At 41.5% G+C, this 14,931-nt stretch overlaps 1 protein-coding gene across 9 annotated transcripts in view; it reads right to left on the bottom strand.

The window, feature by feature from the left end:
* Nucleotides 1-14,931, bottom strand: part of ITPR1 (inositol 1,4,5-trisphosphate receptor type 1) — a 327,143-nt gene that overhangs the window by 121,679 nt on the left and 190,533 nt on the right. For 6 of the 9 annotated variants that reach the window (XM_013054016.2, XM_004738411.3, XM_004738412.3 and 3 more), the window contains 5 exons: nt 13,891-14,011; nt 11,189-11,373; nt 7,350-7,498; nt 6,293-6,404; nt 554-586 (listed from right to left, as the gene is read on the bottom strand). In XM_013054016.2, the coding sequence (XP_012909470.1) occupies nt 554-586; nt 6,293-6,404; nt 7,350-7,498; nt 11,189-11,373; nt 13,891-14,011 (600 nt within the window). The remainder of the gene's footprint in view (nt 1-553; nt 587-6,292; nt 6,405-7,349; nt 7,499-11,188; nt 11,374-13,890; nt 14,012-14,931) is intronic. The other 3 variants (XM_013054026.2, XM_004738415.3, XM_013054043.2) reach the window with 1 other exon arrangement.

The raw sequence follows: 14,931 nt of genomic DNA, 5'->3' as shown, positions 1-14,931 counted from the left end.
TATATTCTTAATCCCATTGTAAACCTGCGGCTAGACAGTCTCAATGAGCACTTTGGAATTCACAGTGCACTTAGACAAAATTGTATATGATCCCTCATACTTAATACCTTCCAACATGTGGACCAAGAGAACAGTGTTTTGGTTTTTTACCACTTTCAAACTATATAAATGTGGTTATTTCTTTTTGCATTGATGCTCTGCATCCAGAAAGAACAGCTCTTTTTAAGTATGAACACTGAGTTGCAGAGAGAGGTTAATGACAAGCATCAACAACAAATTTAGTTGAGATTCCAAACAGTGAATGATTGAAATCTTATCACAGTTTAGAAAATCTTTATCTAGATTCTGATGGGATCTCCAAGGACAAATGGCAAACAAACTCGTGGGAAATGCTCAGACAAGACACAAAGGACTGAACTCAGGCCCAGAAGGCACACTACACGAAGTCAGATACTAGATGCTGCGGAGACTGGGGGACAGACCACAGTGTTCACTGGAAGGGTGTCATGGAAACATCACCATGGGACATTGAAAAAAAAAATGAAATTAGGACCTCAGCATTATCCAATTCATCAATGGAAATGAGCTGGAAAAGAAAAAAAGAGGGGAGAAAAAGAAGGAAATGTTAGGAAGTATCAGCAAGTGAAGTGTTAGAAACTTTGTCTTAGCGCGGAGTCTCTCACTTTGGAGTGCTGTTAGATGGGGGCCATCTGAAGGGGTGCAGGGATCTGGGGCACTGACCACCACCGCTCACAGTGACATCTGCTCTGCACTGCGCCACTCAGGATGGGGCAGGATGCTGCCACACTGTGTTCACTTGGCAGGTAGCAAACCTTCCAGGTCATTGACCCAAGGGGGCTGAGAGGTGCACATCCCCCCTCTCTTACAGATATGAAAACTTGAACTGAGCTGCGAGCAAGGGCCAATTACCCAATCAAGAACCATGTTCATTTGGAAGAGGGTGGGAAAGAGGAGAGCCAAGGATGATATAGTTGGATCAACACAGCTTAGGAGAAAATTATTTCTTTCCATTCATTTTACCATTCCATAGGGCTCTGGGGGTCTCAGAACCAGGTTCCATTTCAGCAAATAGTATGACAACATATCCTAAGAGCAGAAGCTCCAAATCCTAGAACTATTGATGACTTAAAAAAAAAAAAAGCACATTTTCCCCCAAAGATGATTAGAGCCAATTCAAGTGATATTAGTAACAAGTAAATGATTAGCATCAAGTTCTAGAAAAAGAAAAAAAACAACTGGAGCATTATTCAAAATTGTGCTTGTTTAAAAGGTGAGAGATAATCCTCAAGTTGTTTTTATCATGCTTTGTTAATAGTACATTTGCAAATTTAAGTTCCTTAATAAAAATCCTGATAGCTGGAAATGCTAACAGTTCATTCACCTAGAGAAAAGAACCATTGGTAATTAACAGGTTACTGTCGATTTGTATGAGAAAACCCTGACATTAACCTGAGGTCAGAAATTCTCTAGTAGTAAAACAGCTACTACTATTCAGAAGACAAAATAGATTTTAAATAAGTTCTGAGATAACCTTTTATATTAATTCTTGGCTTCTGAATTTCTTTTCAAAGCTCTCTGACTAATAGAAAAACCTACAACAGACGACAGAGAAGCCAATATATAACATATAACATAACTATGCTCGCTTTTCAAGCCAGGTCTAAGGTCATTTAGATGTTCTTTGAGTTATATAGAGATTCAGATTCAATTTTGGAGATGTTTAGCTATGGGAAGTTGTTTTTGTTTTTCAATAAAGACATGGTTTAATTTTGGATTAAAAACAGGAATGTGGGGGCGCCTGGGTGGCTCAGTGGGTTAAAGCCTCTGCCTTCAGCTCAGGTCATGATCTCAGGGTCCTGGGATCGAGTCCCGCATCGGGCTCTCTGCTAGGCGGGGAACCTGCTTCCTCCTCTCTCTGCCTTCCTCTCTGCCCACTTCTGATCTGTCTCTGTCAAAGAAATAAATAAAATTAAAAAAAAAAAAACAGGAATGTGATATGATGAGCACTGGGTGTTATATTCAACTAATGAATCATTGAACATTATATCAAAAACTAATGATGTACTAAGGCTAATTGAGTTTAAAATTTTTTTTTTCTTTTAAAAAGCAGAGTTTAGTAGGCACTGCTAGAATAGCTGTAAAGTCCTGTTATCATTTTAAGGTTTATTAACCTTGAATACAAAGGACAGCAAGAGGTGAGCATCACACAAAAACATATTTCATCGTTATTTTGGTGATCATTTTTAATATTTATATTAAGAGGCAAATACTCATTGCTGCTCCTTTGCATTTTAGAGACATAATAAAGATGATTTTTTAAAATTCCTAAATGAGCATGATTAAATTTTTGCGATAATCTTCTTCCAGCAGCCTTGAGCTTGGCTTCCTGTATGATAGTTCTTAGAAAGGCACCTATCAGGGAGCTGACCAAGAACAGAGGACTGACCACTGGCTACTCACCAATTTGAGGCTTTCTTCTGGGACCTGACCAGAACCACAGGTTGTGGAGGACCCTGGGACAACCGTAATTTGTACAGCCAGTTGGCATCAAGTGGAGACTGTTTTCAATTAGGTGAGACATCACAACTCAGCTGATGTTTAAATTTTGCTACCCACAGTGCTGTCAGAGCCACTAGTTCATGTCATTTACATAATGATGGAACATGACCGAAACTCAAATGTTACACTTGTGGGTGGACTTCCAAACATTCAGATGTTGTCAATCACCAATGATACAGTGGAGAAGACCCTGGAGCCAGAGTGTTCAGGTTTGAATTCCTGGCTCCTCCATTCCTGTGTGGCCTCAGGCAAGTTTCTGAACCTCTCTGAGCCTAAGTTTTCTCCCCATGTATAAAACAATAACAATACTGCTATCTCTGAGGCTGACCTGATGTAAGGCAATACATATGTTTAGTACAGCGGCTGGCATATAATAAGAATTCAAAGAATGTGACTTATTTAAGACATACTTTAGGACACTAATGGGTACATAATGCATTTTAAAAATGTAAGTCAGTGTTACAGTGATTCTGTTACATTTTAATCTGTCTAGTAATATGGGTGGCAGTAGCTTTTCTTTTTCAGGCAAGTAGATCTATGCAAGCACACTAATGTCTCAACATTTTTCAACAGGATAATAAAGAACTATCTCAACTTTCATTTTCATCTGTGACCTTGACAATCCTAAATATTGAATGAAAACAGAGACAAATAAAGGCATCTATGTCTCTTTAAGGAGTATGGCTTAGAAGACAAGAAAACTTGGCCCAAAGGTAGGGTGGACACCACCTGAGGGGTGGGACAAAAGGGCAGTGCACTGGGATTTGGGACCCTGGCTTTCAGTCTTGATCTTGTCGGGCACTTGCCACATGACCTTGGTAAGTCTCTTCAGCTCTCCGCCATGGCCTCCTAGTGTGCAGAAGAGGAGTGGGACAAAGTGATGCCAAACCAGACTATGGCCATGAAAACTCAGGATAGGGCAGGGAGGCAGAACAATTCTGGACATCCCAGGAGGGTGTTAGTCATGGGACAAATTCCACTAAAGAGACAGCTAATAGGAAAATTGGGCCAGGAAGACGGAAATGACCTCACACCTGCCCTTGTGCCCTGAGCAACCAGTCCAAAGAACACCTCATTTATTTTATCAACCAAAGCCAACTGGTTTGCCTGAGAAAGGTTAGTTTCTTGGCTCTGGGTTCCTTCCACCCTTAAAGGAGCTGGCCCACCCCATACATCATGCATTTGTAGTCAAACAGGAAGAGCCAGCAAATCATCAAAATCATTTTCAAAAAGCCTTAATAAAACAGGACAAATTTAATACCCACTACCGGATCAGAAGAAACAGAGATAGTTTAGCACAACCTCCCTCTCCAGCACCAACTCTTTTACATTCAATTAATGTGAATAGTTAAGTAGCATTTTCCCACAAAGCATAGGGCCAGAAGCATTCTAAGTATGTGCCATAGGTATTGAAGCTGTTCACTAACATGGGTTTCTGGAATGTCTTCCTTGGTTGCATGACCTACATTTGCCTACGGTATTTTCACTTTCGTGAAGGGGGAAGACAGCCCCAGCCAGACTGGAAAGACATGCCATCTTTCCTTTAAGCCTGTCTCTGCTTGGGTGTGGCTACTTCCTTCACCAGCTAAAGAAAAAATTGTGAGCCAGGGCCTGAGAACCTCTTCTAAACTGTGACAATTTACTCTTTCATAGTGACCTCCACCTCCTGCCCTCTTAAAGCTGTAGGCTCTACTGTTTTTCGTGAGGTTTATAACAGACAATTTTACAACATCTCAGATCCAGTATCTCCCATGGTCTCTGATATTCTCCCAGTTAGCAAACAGGCAGGGAAAACTGGTGGGGAGAAGCATATCTTCCATGTGGCTCAAAGACCCTGATGTACGTGGATGCCAAGCAACAGACCCGACTCCCAGCTTTTTTCCACTTTCCATGATATTAAAAACAGAAACAAACAAAAAAACTTGAGAGAAATGGAAGTATAATCACAACTTGTAATGTTCGTGGGAGTAGACACCACGTTTACTATAAAAATCTCAGTCATTGAAATGAACAGATCTTCTAAAGAAGAGAAAACTGGTCTCCACCTTTTAAAATCAGGTTTTATGCCCCCAAACCTGCAAATACATTCATAGCTGGTTATGGCCCTTTTGGTGGATTTTATCTTATTATGAAGAGTGAATTTCTGTAACTAGAATTGTATGTTAAAAATACTCCTTAAAGGTCACTTTAAGAAAAATAAAGACCTCGGGGCGCCTGGGTGGCTCAGTAGGTTAAAGAAGCCTCTGCCTTTAACTCAGGTCATGATCCCAGGGTCCTGGGATCGAGCCCCGCATCAGGCTTTCTGCTCAGCGGGGAGCCTGCTTCCTCCTCTCTCTCTGCCTGCCTCTCTGCCTACTTGTGATCTCTGTCTGTCAAATACATAAATAAAATCTTAAAAAAAAAAAAAGAAAAGAAAAAGAAAAATAAAAATCTTGTGAAATAAACGCTGCTTATTTGTCTGGTCCTCTCTGCTATTAGCCTTTGCCTATTCCTTGTGTGTCAGCGCAAGATCCACACAGGTATCTATAGGTGCTTGTATGAAAAGGACATCTCATCCTTTCTCATTTGTACAAGGGGTCTTCACCTCTACCATTTATATTTATAAACTCTTTTCTTGTAGGCTATCGCCTCAAAGTTCCTACTGAGTTATAGATACTTATTTCCTAATTAGTCCACATTCATTCACCCTTTAATTTATGTATTTTTAAAATTCTCGGTGACATTTCAAAGCCGTGTGATTTGGGGACAGGAAGGAATGTATATACTACAAAAGGGCTTGTGTACTTTGCTGTTTTACTTTTCTTACCCAAAGATTTTCACATGTGAAATTATTCTAATATTTGCATAAGATATTGCTTAGGTCAGAAATCAAGATCCCTACAGATTCCTATGCTTGAAATGACCTGGTTGCCACCACCCACTTTGACAAAGAAGACTATGATTTAATTATCAAGGCTTCTTCGCAGAGATGAATCAATGAGTTATTGGGTATTTTGACAAACCAATGATATCAGTGCATTTACCTGCTCAGAAAATGCTACGAAAGTAGCTAGGAGTCCATTAGTGAACACACTACCTTCAAATGAAAACTGGTGGAATTTTAAATTCAGGACCTGCAATTTTTTAAGGTGGGGAAGGGGTAGAAAGGAGGGGCAATGTGATTGTTTTTATCCCACTTGGACCAAAATCAAAAGTGTGGGGAGTGGTCTCTGCACATCCTTGCTCACTGCCTATGCCAGGAAATTAGCACGTCCCAGGGACGGCCCGTGTCCCAGTCTGAGCTAGAAAGGGTAATATGTTTGCCTGCCCTAATTCCAGTTAGACCCAGAGGGAGTTTTTCAGTACACTGGAAGCACTGTGCAACATCTCACCAGAAAGAACCAAGCAGGCCCACAGGTATGCGTGGCTGGAACCCACCAGTCAGGAATGCGTGCCTTGATACACAAGAGGCGTTTGCACTCATGCCGGGAATTGAGACAAAATCTCTTATTACTATTTCTCTAACATTAGCAGCCTATAAGACATCTAAGTATATGTGATTTTTAGAAGAGAAGACATATGATTTAGCTACCTTTTATGACAGGATAATTAGCTTTAAAAAGTAATAAGTCCCCTCAGTCAGTACGCCTGAACTACATCGGATTTCTAACCCATGATCCCATTTCAATTGAATAGCAAGATCTTGTCTTGACAAGAGCATAAAATGCAGTACCTTTTCTCCATAGCCTCTATCTTTGGTCATCATTTCTCGGAGGGTCTGTAGGACCTTAATGCAGAGTTTTTCCTCATTCTCCTCTAGCAGCTGTTTAGTATGCTTTATCAACCTGAATGGAGGGGAAACCATGCATTAGGTCCCTGAAATGATCTTTGAATTAAACAAACAATCACTTCACAAGCAACTTATTTTAAGTAGTCAGTTAATGAACAAATATTTATCAAAGGCTCACAGGTTCGACATGCTTCGGGGCATTCACTGTAGTGAGAACTGCCAGTTGGTCTCTAAAGTGTCTCAACAGTGACACCCGCTGGTCAGTAACAGCAAAAGGGCACCCTGGGCAGGAGTCTATCACATAAGAGGGGGAGACGACAGGGGGAAGAGAAATAGTACAGAAGTCCACTCAAACCTACTCAAACCTGTTAGTTTATATAGAGTGTGGCTTTTTACGCAGCAAGGGGTGCTGATAACATGGTTAAAATATGCCACTGGTATTAAAAAACAGCAACAACAAAAAAAAGTCATGAGGATGATCATTAAGGTGAATAAACACTGTTCATTAACCCATAGTCTTGTTCTTTGAGGGACTCAGGGTCCTTGGAGGGGCTCTGAGGCAGAGCCCACTCTCAAGTTAACCAACCCACCTTAGGATAAAAATCAAACGGAGATTTCCACTGATGGAACCTGTTGTTTCTTACAGATAATGCCTCAAGGCATAAACTAAGAAGTTACAAAGATGTTGGGAAAAGACTGTGGGATCCTGGTACGTCTGAGCTTTTTGAGGGCAGAAGGGTCACGACCCTTCCAGCCCACGGTGGACACCCTGCTGGTGCTTATGGTACGGAAGATGATCGGAGAAATTCTCACGCAAAACAAGTGTCAGGAAGTACGAGTGAACCCACAGACTTTAGAAAGGTCAGAGCAGGACTCTAATGCATGACCTTGTACTCGTCAAAGTTAAAAACCAGGCCAGCATCTGCTTCTTAATGAACAGGTACTTTGTCTGGTCAGCAGGGCTCCACAGTCGACCACCCCAGAGTGAGAGGCTGCTTACTTGCAAATGAAGCCACCGCTTTCACACTTTCTCCTGGCATCTGTGTTCTCCGGGAAAAGCAGCTCAGGTCTGTGGAGCACGTCCACGAGCACAGATAACTCTGCCTGGACCAGGGGCCTTAGACGGTCCTCCAGAGCCGAGACGATGTCCTGGAACGGAATGAAGTACAGCTTTGGTGAGCAGCTCAGGCCGAGGCTGACTACAGGAGTGTGAGAACATTCATTTCTGACCTCAAAAATGACCACAACCTAGGCTAGGTTAGAGCGTCGTTAATGCTGTCTGATATTTATCACAAATTATTAAACATTGCCCCAGGGATATCTGAAGCCATAGCCCCTGACATGGAGAACGAGGTAAAAACAACACCCCCAGCCCTTCTATTGTGATGACCCTATGCCACTTAAGGGGTCATTCCACATATTTTAAAATATGATGCAAAAAGTATACTCGACAACATAGAAAAATGACTACAATATGAATGCAAAAAATGGTTAAACAATAGCATGTAGTATATGATCCGATTTTTTAGAAACAACATCAGGTGTTTCTAAATATTAGCAAAACATCACTACTAGTTTTTTCTGGGTGGTGGGATTGCAGGTGATTCCAATTTTCTTCCATAAATGGGTACTTGGGAATACAGTCAAATTACTTCCAATAAGCATGGATTATTCATATAATAAAAAGTCATACCAAAATGAGCACACAAATGAATGAACATGCTGTATCAACATGCTAAATACATGTACCCTGATAGCATGATGGTCTTCAAATGCAAAACACATAGCTGTAGGAGAGGAAAACAGAGAGAAGTTGAAAGAGCAGCAAAACCAACACAACAAACACCATATAAAGGCAAATGGCAGAAAACAGATGAGAAATTATCTTCAAAAGATGCTACAGTCTGCTGGATGGCTTAGTGACTCAGAACCTAACTAGAAGCCTTGCTAACTAAGATGGGAGCTGAACACAGCATGATAGACAATAGAGGAAGGCCTAGTAAACCAAGGAGATTTTCAAGGGAAAGGTCACTTAAATGACCTTTAAGTCATTCAACGTAACTGTAGACCCAAATTTCATAGAGAATGGTCAATAAAGAATTGATTTAACTGTTACCCCAAAACTAAAACTAAAGAATGTGAATATTATTTATTTTATACTGAACAAAATTTATAATCACTCAATAATATTTAGGATGCATAAAGAATGCATGCATCGATCAAATTATTTTAGGGGGAAGGGTAATTTTTCCAGCAAGAGTACACTACAGTATCCCTTAATTCATACTGACATTCACAGCACAGTCAAAAAGAGGGTCATTTTTTTTTTTTAAAAATCTGTTTCTTCTTTTGAAAGCACCCAAAGTTTTCTTCTTCAGTAGTTATCAGCCCTAACTCTGGCAAACCTTTGTCTATAGCATTTGCAGGGGGTTGAAGCAGTTCTTCAAAATCATATTCATAAAATCCTGCATCTTTTGCAAGGTTTGAACTTTACACTGCAATTGATTTGCATTGTATTGTCAAATGTTTAGCATTCAGCAATCGAGGAGAGGCCAACAGACAAGGATGGTGAAGCAATGGGTAGGGAAAGATGCTGGTGTTAAGTGAGGGGATGTCTCAATGGAGATTAATTATATAAGCAGTCAGGCTGCAAGTGAATGTTCTTATATTATGATAACTTCTGCTGTCCTAGGCAATCTTACACTACAGGGACTCAGACAATAAATCACGGCATAATGAGGATCCTTTCAGCCACTACTCAAGTCTTTATAACAAGCATTAGCTAGGCTTACATATTTTATTTTATTCCTCAAGAATATGCATAATAAATCTGGGAACTGGTGTGTTTGGCTGCAGATAATTTATTTAGTCTGAACAGTAAAAAATACTGTGCATTCAAACAATTATGAGTCTGTAATATCCCTTCACTTTAAAAATACAGTGGAGTCAGGAAGCACTCTATTTGAATTAAATTACCTTCAAGACTGGGTCTGTCAGAGGAAGGGTGGAATTCTTTCCCTGACCTAAGAACACCTTCCTACTTCCCCAGCTCCATGGGCTTCCAGCCACACTAACCTTCCTTTGGTCTTCAAATGCATCACATTCTGTCCCATAAAAAGTTCTTTTCATATGCATTACCCTCCCTTCTACTCCTTTCTTTAAGTAAGTCCTATATTCCTCTGATCTTGGTTCAAACATCACTCCTCAGCAAAGCCTAGGATCACCATGCCAGCTCTGGACAAGATGAGGTTCCTCAGCAGCTCTCCGTAGCACTACTCATTTGTGGTTTTCATCACCATTGCATTCTAGTGCCCACCATGAGGAGAGCTAATAAATGCATCTGTAGGCTGGTTATATAACCTCACAGAGATTCATTATTACAGTCCTAACAGCAATGACAGTAAAAGTAATAATCATAATAGCAGCTGTCATCTTTCAGGTGCTCACTACACGCCAGGCTCTATCCTATGCCGTTTACATGAACCGTATTTTCCCAAAATGGCCACTGCAATATATCTTCTCTTGCACGTTCTTCTCACACTGCATCACTGACATTCATTCTTCCCATCATATGGTGGTCTATGTCCCCTTCTCTTGAACCTCAGTGGACACCTGTGAGTGTCTTGACCAAGAGAATTTGACAAAAGTGATGCTATGTGTGCCCTAAAGTCATTACAGCTTTTGTTGTCTCTTTCTCTCTCTGAGATGCTGATCTTGGGACCCAGCCACCATGCTGCAAGCAAGCACCGACCACATGGGGAAACTGCATGGAGATGCTTCAGCTCACAACTCCAGCTGGAGGGGTCCCAACATCAATGGCCAAACATGTGCAAGATTCCAAGATGAGTCCAACCGCAGCTGCCTTCTCACTGCGACTACATTCAAGACCCTGAGCTAGCGAGCCTAGCCAACCTAGGTAGGACAGCAGAAAAGAAGGAAATAATGGCTGTTGTGATTTGTTAAGCAAGCAAATGTGTTCCGATAATGGGAACAGGTTACCAGCCTTGTAATCCTTACATCCACCCCTTGAGGTAGGTGTTACTATTATCCTACTTCACAGATGGGAAAACCAAAGCATAGAGCAATAAAGTAACCTTTCCGAGGACACAGCATTTCTAAGAAATGGCGTCAGGACTTGACCGCAGGCGCTGGCCTGAGATCATGCCCTTAACCACTGCAGCAGGCCCATCTGAAGTGTCTGAGAATCTCCGACAATGGCCCATGCACTTCCTGTAAGAGACACCCTTAAAGAGCTTGCTAAAGGAAGGTGCTCATGTTAAGATGTATATTTAAGTGTTTCATATACCCCTAATACTCACTACTCTTCCCTTAATAAAGGGACAGCTCTCTTCCTAGGTGCTAAAAAAAAAAAGTACAATCCAGGTAGAATTTAGGAACATTTTTATTTTCAGTTGGCTCAGTCTGATAGAAAACTCTTTTCTCGGCATTATCACACTAGTTTACCTGCTAAATCAAGAGGCTAAATATCCCAGGGTGATTTACAAAATAAAAAAAAACATGGAGCCCTCATGCCCTTATTCTAAGTACCCTTATGTAATACTTAAATATTCCTTCCTGGTAAGAGCAGAGTCCCCATTCTACATAAAGAAATCTGTACATCTATGAACCTTTATAGACCATGACTTTGTGAGGAGCTTTCCTCTTCCCAAGTAGCTTTGCATTCTCGGTCCTATGTCTGTTACGGTGCTTGACTATCTACTCACATGCCAACATCTCTCTATGGTCCATCTTGGTTTTTCTCTGGCTCATGGAAGCACTGCTGTGTGGGAACCACCTTAGACCTGGTTCAGGTTCACTCCTCTCTGGGTCAGGCATTACCTGCAATCTCTCAATGATATTCCGGTAGTCTCTAGAAGCCGCCAGAACAGAGTCTCTGCGAGCCGCATTGCGGGCAGTCAGCCGCCAGTTCATGGCAGTTTTCTGTACAATGTTGTGGGACTTCAGAAAGAGGTTGTTGACTTGGCTGTCCAGGTCCACAGGAATAGCAATGGCCCGGCTCTTAGCTACAGGGAAGAAAGATGACTTGTGAGACTCCAACTTGGGGAGGAGATGCCCCAAAGACAGACTTAACTCCCCCCATCATCCTTCAGGCAGATTTTTCCGAGCCATAACATGTCACTTGCATGGCAATGAGTATGAACGCTGAGGAGCTCAAATGAATTTGACCATCCTTAGGTCAGCAATTTTCAGTGTGAATTCTTGGGGGCAGTAACTCTGAGGATTAACATGTTCTAAGGTCAAACTTTGGGCAAGTCAAAGTTAAACTTCATTGGGTTTCCCCAATGACTGGCATCCTAAGGTCTCTCTTGTGTTCATATATGTAAAGAATTATGAAGACAGGGAACTCATTTGGCTATTTTTCTAAAAATCCTCTATCAGTGGTATTCTACACAACAATCTACAAAATGCCAATTTAAGCCAAACATAATACAAATGATGATATTTACAATAACATAAGCTATTCTTTCCATTTAGGCTCGTGTCTTCCCCTCTTAAACTCCAGTCTAATCATGAGGAAAGGAACAATCAAACCCACAGCAGGGATATTCTACAGGACACCTGACCAGCACTCTTCAAGACTGTTACTGTCATAAAAAACAAGGAAAGTCCGAGGTACTTTTGCAGCCCAGAGGAGACTACAGAGGCATCACAACTAAAGGCAACATGGGACCCTAGACTGAATCCTGGAACAGATGAAGGACATTGATGGAAAAAGTGGTGCCAAGTCTGGAGTTTATTTCATAGCAATGGGCCAATATCAGTTTTGTAGTTTTGACAAAAATATTCTGGTGTTGCAAGATGTTGACAGCAGGGGAAACTGGGTGAGGGGCATATGGGAACTCGTGTGTTCCCCTGGCAACCTTCCTATATGTCTAAAATTCATCCAAAATAAAACGCGTAATTAAAGAAGGAAAATAACTACGACCAACAATCCTTTTTTTTTCCATACAGAAAATCCAACAACCTCCAAAAAACAAGACAACAACCGCCTATCTTTAATGGTTCATATGACCAGAAGCAAAGAAGAGGTGCCATATTACCTGTATCTAACTGTAAAAACAAAGCTAGCACCCTGGAAGAAGCAATCTGAGAAGCAATTGTTTAAATCCAATTAAAAACAAAAACAAAAACAAAAAAACCTAGTGTGGGTTAAGGAACCATCAGCCAGCCAACGAATTTTAATAGTTTAATAAAACAAGTGAGAAATTTGGGGAAGAAGATAAGAGTAATACAAAAACACACACACACACACACACACACACACAAAACCAGGCTGCACAGCATATAGTCAGATAGAAATAAAGTACACCAGATACCCCCTTCTGAAGATAAACCATAAAAAACAGTGAACTTTGGTGTGATTTTAGTCAGGAGGAGGCATTCCCCAAGAGGCACATGTCTGAATTCCTGGGGGGCTGTGCTGTTTTCCTGCCCTGCCACTTAAAAGACATCCCCTCCCTCTGTCTTTTCTCGTCAGTTTCAAGCCAATTTAAACATTTCATCTTCCTAATGAGCACTGACCTGGTCAGCTGGGCAACCTGCCTGAATTTTACTCAACAACTTCATGACGCATAACCTTCTGAGGGCAGAATAGTGAGTTCTGGGGATACTGCCTCAGAATCTTGGCTCTGGGGTATCACGTCATGACCCTATAACGTACACACTTTCAAAAGCCTCATCTCTTATTATGTAATAGAACTGCGTAGATAATACAAAGATGCCAACACCTACCACGTGAGAGTCAAGGAAATCAGGATGGGAGGACTGACATCAGGTAAGTCACCCTAGAGACAGCATCTGTATTTGCTGGGCAACTACTCAACAGTGCCGAGAACCTCACCTGTTTCTGCTGCTGCTCTCAAGGGATGGAAATCGCTACTACAGGGAGAGAACTCTTCTTAAATTTCGGCACGCAGGGGAACTCCTTGCTTAACATTTATGAAGGGGAACAGGGCCAAGAAATAGAGCCTGCTTAAGTCCGGGTGAAGGGAGCAGTAATTTTTAAGACTTCCTTTCAAAGCTGCCAGAGAGGTGACAAGTAAGGGGTGGGGAAGAGGGAATGGAGCACCATTTATCATGGAGTCAAAAGGGATCAGTGCACCATTTCTGAGAAAGGATGTTCCCTGGGCTTGTACTTCATAGGAAGAAAGTTTCCATACGGTCAAATACACTTACTGGAGTAAACAAATTCATTTCTTGCCTGAGAGATTTCCCAGAGCCTTCAATTAGCTTGTGTGCCCTGGGACTTGCCAAGAGTTGCCTCACACTGAACCATGCACTCTTACTTTTTCAAAGGCTAGCTTTCTTTGGGACTTACTGGCTCTTGACTTTGGAAGATGCTGGCTTGGTAGATGAAAGCAAGGGTTAGCAATCAAGATTTCCATTCCAGTTCTGCCTCTGCAACATCCTGCATGCAGAACTTCAGAAGAGCTATAACAAGCGCTTGAGAAATGGCTGTCTCTAGTACTGGCAGGGAGTTCATTTTCATCATGTTCAATCCAAACTGCACGATATCTTACCTACATCAGAGAGCACCCGGATACAGCTCTCCACGGAGGCTTTTTGGCTCGGCATCAACCAGTTGCAGTGGTAAACCCTGAACACGCCTTGCAGCAGTTGCACAAAGACCGGCTGGCGAGTCTGCAAGTAAGAGAGGCCGAGAGACAGGCAGTATGACGTTTCTGCAGATCACAGATATGCCCGTCAGAAACAGACATTGCATTGAATGGTGGGTTAAGAGTAATGGACCCTTTGCAAGAGTGAGAAGGGGGTGACCGGTTATTGGCAGGATTCTAGAAGTTGCCTAGCCTAAGGAAGAAAAAAATTAGAAGCATTTTAAGGGCATCTATAAACTTGATGCCAACTGAGTCTGACCAGAAGAACAAACCATGGAATTAATGTGAAAACTGGTATTACTGTCTGGTTACCAACAGGCAGTATGACGTCAGGCAAATTACCTCATGTTGCTGAGCTTTTTTTTTTTCTTAATATTTTATTTATTGCTTTGAAAGAGGGACAGTTCACAAATAGGCAGGGGGGTGGGGTGGGGGGGGGGAAGCAGGCTCCCCGCGGAGCAGAGAGCCTGATGTGGGACTAGATCCCAGAACCCTGAGATCATGACCTCAGCCAAAGGCAGAGGCTTAACCCAACTGAGCCATCCATGTCTCTGAGCTTTAACTTCACCTAATATATAAAATATAAAATATATAAAATAAGTGGACTGAGGCAGATTAACCCAAAGTTCCTTCCAGATGTTATTTCCTATAAGCAGAACCTCTACTTTTAACCAGAAAAAACAAATTGATGAGTGGATCTCACCAAGAATGTTTACTTATTTGTAGCAGTGTCTTCAGTGATATCAATAGCAGACAGTTCGGATGGTTACTCATTAGAAGTATTCATTTACTACGGATGAGTTAATGATATGGTAGAATCTATTCCTAGGACGTACAAATGTGTACTCTTTTTATTAAAGTAATAGAACTCCAACATTTACTTCCTCAGTTTGACAGTGCTTTCTGAATGCATTTCAAAGTTATATTATGGTCTCCACCCAAAGC

Source organism: Mustela putorius, unplaced genomic scaffold (genome assembly GCF_011764305.1).
Source record: "Mustela putorius furo isolate JIRA1106 unplaced genomic scaffold, ASM1176430v1.1 tig00003850_pilon_pilon_pilon, whole genome shotgun sequence".
NCBI classification, from domain to species: Eukaryota; Metazoa; Chordata; class Mammalia; order Carnivora; family Mustelidae; genus Mustela; species Mustela putorius.
Note: the sequence above shows the minus strand (reverse complement) of the source record. Positions and strands in the feature narration are given on the sequence as shown.